At 37.7% G+C, this 6,878-nt stretch overlaps 2 protein-coding genes across 2 annotated transcripts; both read left to right on the top strand.

The window, feature by feature from the left end:
• Nucleotides 1–3,864: 3,864 nt before the first annotated feature.
• Nucleotides 3,865–5,059, top strand: LOC147504712 (uncharacterized). The gene is made up of 3 exons (XM_086557495.1): nt 3,865–4,411; nt 4,497–4,795; nt 4,904–5,059. Exons 1-3 carry the CDS (start codon nt 3,865–3,867, stop codon nt 4,955–4,957), a joined length of 900 nt encoding a protein of 299 aa, XP_086413621.1. The 3' UTR covers nt 4,958–5,059.
• A 198-nt stretch (nt 5,060–5,257) lies between these two features.
• LOC147504713 (uncharacterized) lies at nt 5,258–6,828 on the top strand. The gene is made up of 4 exons (XM_086557494.1): nt 5,258–5,546; nt 5,636–5,851; nt 5,957–6,075; nt 6,187–6,828. Exons 1-4 carry the CDS (start codon nt 5,351–5,353, stop codon nt 6,625–6,627), a joined length of 972 nt encoding a protein of 323 aa, XP_086413620.1. The 5' UTR covers nt 5,258–5,350; the 3' UTR covers nt 6,628–6,828.
• Nucleotides 6,829–6,878: the final 50 nt, after the last annotated feature.

Raw genomic sequence — 6,878 nt, forward strand, 5'->3', positions numbered from 1 at the left:
AGCCGAAGTTTCCAAAAAAAATAAAACCAGTGCATAACGGGTCTACATATAAAGAAACAGCAAACTTCCGAAGCTCACATCTGATAAATCTGATGCCGACGTTGGCTAGTGAACCTGCCAGAGGCGACCTGGGCGACAAACTCTACGAAAGACAAAAAAGTTGTAAAATGCCAAAATCGGTGCATTAATCGACACACTAAGTGGACCCACTTTGTAGGCCCAAAAGGCATGACGAGTCGGATAAAGCGGTGGCAAGTGATGGTCACAATTTTGTGCCACCTTGCAATGGGAAAGACACGCACCAATTCAATGTTTGAATTGAATTGGGCTAAAAGACAAAACCAAAACATAAAAAGACAAAACCTTAATAAGGAAAAAAAGACAAAGCAAATTAAACAAGGTAAAAACAAAACTTTGTTATTCAAAGTTTTGAACGTCTCAATTTGAGAAGCGGACAAAACCCAATTAAATCCTTCACCGTGCTCTCCAAAATATATATATATATGGGGGGTCTTCATTATTCGCCTTCAAATTTTTTATGCTTTAGTCTATACATTACCTAGTTAATTGTCTGTAGTTTTTCATTTCCAGCACTTACATTCCGTCTTTTTCATTTTAGCAGCTTAAATACTGTAAGTTATTTCTTCTTAATAAAAGTCATTTCTTTTCAAGTTTAATTCCTGTCATGCATTTACTTATTTAAAGTATACAACAAGTTTAATTATTCCTTCAATGACCATGAGCTAATCCCCCCCCCCCTCTCAGGGGGAGGGTTATGCTTCTCGTGTGAGAATCCGGATTGACTATTTAATATTCTAGAATCACTACTTAGGAATTAGGTATAGATTAGACATCCGGTTCCAAAATGACTGAGACTGTACAAATTTGGAGTGCTTATGCTCGAGAATAGTCTCGCGAGAGACCCAAAATGTCTCACGCTCGACTCTCTGGTGTCAGACAGCTCTCCAATTTGTCCAGCTTGATGTAGAATCGAACTAGGAGCTGAAATGATATTCCGGAGATGAAATATTAGTTCAACTCCTTATGCTAGTGCGATGCGGTTCAGAGATGTGGGCATTTCATTAGGGATCAATACTAGACGTCGTCTCGGATTTGTCTATGAACTCGAGACGAATTAGAGCTGTAGTGATGTGGTAATATAAACTGTTAAAAAATGATTCTTGCATGAGTATGATTAACCCTATCCCTGTTTCTCTATCTTTGTTTATTTACATCGAAATCACCGTTAGTAATTTACATTATTTACATTACTGTTAATTTAATTAAACCAACTAAAAAACCTAAAATCCTACTCACTAAAAGTTGTAATTCTAGTTATGAACCTTGCCGAGCCCTAAAGTTTGGACAATCCCTTACTCAACCTATCCTACCAAACCCACGTGAATAAAGTAACTTGACTAAACGGACGACTATATGGACTTTGGACTTGGACTTTGGTCTTCAGACTTCGGACTTCGGACTGTGGACCTCGGACTTAAGTACTAAAACCAATAACCTATAATTAACGTTTTATCAATGATCCATCTTCAACAAACTATTTCAACTTAAACCTTCTCTTAGGAATTTAATCAAATACCTTTTGAGCAAAAGCTTGGAACAATAACCTTAGTGAATGATCTAACCACGGCTCTGATACCAGTTGTTGGGGAAAATGATACCAATTGATCCTCACTAAGATAGCTTGTATATGGACACTCTAAACTCCAATCAAAATCTAAGCTTTCACTATAACCGTTCCACACTACTAAGTAATAAAATTAACAATCACAAATAAACAATAACAATGTAAAGTAAAAGCACAACACAATGAGACAAGATTTACCGTGATTCGGCCAACTATGCCTACGTCCACAAGAGCCAGTCCTTTTATATGTATGGGAAGGAAGATTCCAATCACTCCTCACAAGTATCTCTAACTTACTAAGATCTCTCTTCATTTATCTCTCTCCTTACAAGCTTTTTCTATTTGCAAGAGTTTCCTCACAATTTTGGTTGCACTCAAAATTGGTTTCTCTCAGAGCATTCCCAATGCAAGCAGCTTTGAGGAGTAATATCAACTTGTCACCCTTATAAGCCAAAAACAATGGCCCAATGCAAGGTGACAATGATGGTAGTTTTTCACTAAGTTACTATGAGTGTATCACTTGCTACTGAGATAGGTTTTGACTTATGATATTCGAACGGAACCTTTTATTCCGTCTCGCGTGTTTTTTTTTGTATTTTTTTTTCAGACGGGATGTTTCATTCCTTCCAGCGAGTTTTTTTTTTTTTTTTTTTTTTTTGAAAATTTTATTGATAATGATAATTAGTTTGACAAATTATTAGAACAAGCGAGTTGCGCTGCAAGTCATTTCTGAATGGCAAATCCCATCCTCTTAAGTACAAACTTGTTATAACCAACTGTCATTACGTTACTGTCCATAACTTTCTGCAACCTCTTAAACAGCTCAACAGACTATTGTGCCAAGAAACCAAAAGTGTCGAAATTGAATGGAATGAAACAATACTGGTTAGCCTTACAAGCATCCTCGTGTTTACCAATCTTCCCTGCCGTTGCTCTATTAGGTGCTTCTCTAACCTCAAAGACTTCATTCCTAAGCCCTACCAATGGAGAGGCTCCAGTTACATTAACACATGCATGCTTCCCTTCAAACCAACTGTAGATCAATACATCTGCAGGTCGAAGTGTCGATCTTCCCTTATTCGGATCAGTGAGAAAATTGATAGGAGTCTCCTTCTTCACTTGTACCCCAACCCTCTAAAATGCATCGCATAAAATCTGTGCTATAAAATCGCCGAGTACTCCCTACTCGGTGCCTAGCCGATCCGGGCAGCCCATTACTCCCCATGAGTGATCGGGGACGAGAAATCGCTGAAAAATCGGCTGATTTTTCGATTTATGAGTACTCGGGCCCGGGCGAGTTAATAGTGTGAAATCGGGCTTTTTTTTTAGCCCGCTAAACATAAAAAAAAAAGGTCCAAACCAAAATTTAGGGCTCGCTGAAATAAAAAAAGCCGCGGTTCTCCAAAGAAGACAGTTCATCTTCTCTACTTCTCGGCTCCAAAGACAGATCCAGAAGACTCCAAAGACGATCCAAAGAGACAGTACTCACTCCTCCTCACTTCTCTTCTCACCACTTCTCTTCTCATCACTTCTACTTCTCAATTCTCATCACTTCGCTTACGTTTCATCACTTCGTTCTCTCTCTTCATCCTCTCTTCTCATCACCATCACTTCTACGGTTCTACTTCTACTTCTCATCACTTTAGTTACGTTCTTCATCCAAACCAAAAATTATTGATTGTAATAAAAAAAAGCGTTAGAGCTGAAATCACAACATTTTGATTTCAGCGATATTGTTAAAACACCACCTAAAGTCCGTTTGAAGTAGCCAAAATCACACCAAGATTAAATTGTGGACTTGTGATGCGATGGTGTTTGAAGTAGTTATGACTGTTATGACTTATGAGTTGAAAGTTGAAACTTCGTATTGCACCATTAAGCATATAGATTATGTGACAATGTGACATTGTGATTGCCCCGATTGGTTTAGTACTTTAGTTATGAAAATGGGTTGGGCAGTTGGACTAATGGATACTGTTAGAGTCGGATTGTTTCTAATTGCCGCAATTAGATTAATTAAAAACTAAATCGAGAGTAAAGACAAAAAGAGAGCACGACCACACCAAACACTATTTGATATGTTTACTGATTTTTTCTTTTGAATTGTTTTTCTGAAATTTAGATATGTCGTCTTCGAGAGCTTCGAATGAGCCCTCTGTTGCGAGTGGTGCCACAACAACTCGCCCACAAACCACCTCAATTGAGAGGAAGTCGATGATATGGCATGGGAATGGGGTGAGTGTAGGGACCCAAATAACAAAAAATTTGTTTGGTGTACATTGTGTGATAAAAGAATGTCTGGAGGGATAAATCGGTTGAAGGAACATCTAGTTCATAAGAAAGGGAATGTGATGTCATGTCCAAATGTGACTATAGAGATTCAACATAAAGTCAATGCAACATTACGGGTAGTACAAAAGAAGAAGCTTGATAAGGCTAGAGTACGTGACATTCTTCAGAGACAAGATGAAGATGATGTAGTAGAAGAACAAGATATTTGTAGTGGTGGTGGTAATAGAAACCAAGGTATTTCCATTGGTAGGAGAAAAGTCATTGACAATGTTAGAGGTCCTCTTGATCAATTATTGACAACCGACAATATGAAGCAATCTACTTTGGATAAAAACAACCCTCAGAAGCAAATTTTGAAGAAAAAAACATGGCTCTGTATAGCAAAGTGGGCATACGAAGTTGGATTACCTTTCAATGCAATACGTCCACCAAGCTTCACAAAAATGATTCATGCTATTGGAGAATATGGAAGAGGTAACTTATTTAGAATTTAAAAATACTTAGTTAGTTTAAAATATTGTGTTTATAACTTTATATGATTATTATTATTCCCTTACAGCTATGCCCCCGCCTAGCTATCATAATTTGCGGGTGACTTTGCTGAAGGAGGTGTATGCGGAGACAAAAGAATTTGTTAATTCTTTTAGACCGCATTGGCAGCTATATGGATGTTCACTTATGTCTGACTTTTGGACCGATGGAAAAGGTAGATGTTTGATCAATTTTATGGTGAGTTGTCCGAAAGGCACAATTTTCTTGAAGTCAATTGATGCATCAGAAGAAGTTAAGGAAGCAATCTATATTGTGAGAATGATTAATGAAGTGATTGTCGAAGTCGGGGCTGAGAACATTGTTTCGGTAAGCTACTTACACGTTTGTGTGTAGTTGACTAGTTGTGTACATTGTACAAAACAAGTTGCTAAAAATCCATTTATCAATTTAATGATGTATTTCTTTTTTCAATAGTTTGTGACCGACAATGGATCAAACTATAAATTGGCGGGAGCAATGTTGGAATAAGAGCATGGCTCGATGTTTTGGACTCCTTGTGCAACGCATTGCATTAATTTGATGCTTCAAGATTTTGGGAGTGGAGAGAAGACCGCATTGCCCAAAATAAAGTCCGCATTATCCGGGTAAAGTAGTGGTGGTTTATCTCTATAACCATGGGAGAGTGTTAGCTTGGTTGCGGAAGTTGACCGGAGGTAGAGAGTTACACGATCTTGCGTGACTAGGTTTGCTACTCAATTTTACATTCATGGAGTATGTGGGAGAATAGGCACCACGCAAGGTGTTGTTTGTTTCAATATTGGAGAAATAGTGATTTTGCAAAAAAAATCCGATGGAAAGAGAGTTGAAAGAATAGTTGCAAAGGAGTCTTTCTGGGATAATGTTTATTACTCTTGTCAAGTGATGGCCCCATTGGTGGATGTTTTGAGAATGGTGGATAGAGAAGAGAAGCCATGTATGGGCTATTTATATGAGGCTATGAAGAGGGCAGAGGGGAAAATTGAAAAGAACTTGGGGTCGGACATAAGGACATGGACGAAGGTGAAGACCATTATTGACAGGAGGTGGGAATATCAACTCCATCGTCCATTGCATGCAGGTAACAACTTCTAAAGTTTTTTTACATGGATGTCAGCTTGAGCCTTGAGGTATATATTAAGTACTAACTCCAAACATTTTGGTATGAAGCCGGATTTTATCTAAATCCATCAATCTATTTCAAGGAAACTAAAGCTCTGATGGAGATAAACAGTGTAGTTAAAACGGGTCTTTTTAAAGCTATGGCGGTGCTTATACCCGAGTCCGAGTCGGATGCTGCAATGGATGAACTGAAACTTTATAGAGATGCAGAGGGGACATTTGGAATAAAGTCCGCCATAAGTCGAAGAGCAACTATGCAACCTCGTAAGCTTTCATTTGACATAATAATTTTATTTAGTAGTTTTTTTATTGTATCTTTTCAAATATTGACTTTAACATCATCAATTCATCATAACATGTTAAATATAGACGAATGGTGGTTGCAATATGGGAGTGATGCTCCTAGCCTTGCAAAATTTGCAGTTAAAGTTTTATCGCAAACATGTAGTGCATCACCATGTGAACGCAACTGGAGTGCCTTTGATAATGTAAGTACATTAGAATGTCCAAAACTACTTTAGTTATATAGTGGTTATCTCTATCACTATGTAATTATTTTTAATATGTTTTCTTTCTTTCCTCTCTCATTTCAATTTCAGTTACATTCAAAGAAGAGGAATTGCCTTCTTCAATCAAAATTGAATGATCTTGTTTACATTCAATACAATCGAATGTTAGAGAAGCGATTCAAAGAAAGATTGGCCGACAGTGATAGTGATCCTATTCTTTTGAAAGAAATTGATGAAAATGATGATTGGATCATACCAAGCGAGACGCAGCTTGAAGACTTCGTGGTGGAAGGTGATGACCTTACTTGGGAGCAAGTTCGAGCAGCGAGGGGAGCCGATATTAATGTGGGGCCAAGTACAAGGAATAGAACCAGAAACTCGGTTACAATTCGTGACGAAGCCGATGATGAAGGAGATGAGGTGGACTTTGAGGCCCACACAGGAGGTGGAGAGCAAGGTGAAGAAAATCGAGATGAGGATGATGTCAATGGAAGTGATGACGATATTGATATTGAAGTTGGAGATGATTAGTAGTCATTAGTTATGGACGTTTTTGCTGGCATTTTGAGTTTTTGTTGTTAACATGTTCTCTTTGTTTGAAGTTTGAACTATTACTCTATTAGTAATATAGTCTATTACTCTATTAGTACTACGGAGAATTGCTCAAGTGCTTTTAAGTATTTTTTATTTGATAATCCCTGATATTGGCATATATTCTACTACTTTGTTTGATACTTTGATGGCGTGCACTTTTGTAATTTGGTTATAGTTTGCTTCATTGG

This window comes from Coptis chinensis, chromosome 4 (genome assembly GCF_015680905.1).
Source record: "Coptis chinensis isolate HL-2020 chromosome 4, ASM1568090v1, whole genome shotgun sequence".
Classification (NCBI taxonomy): domain Eukaryota; kingdom Viridiplantae; phylum Streptophyta; class Magnoliopsida; order Ranunculales; family Ranunculaceae; genus Coptis; species Coptis chinensis.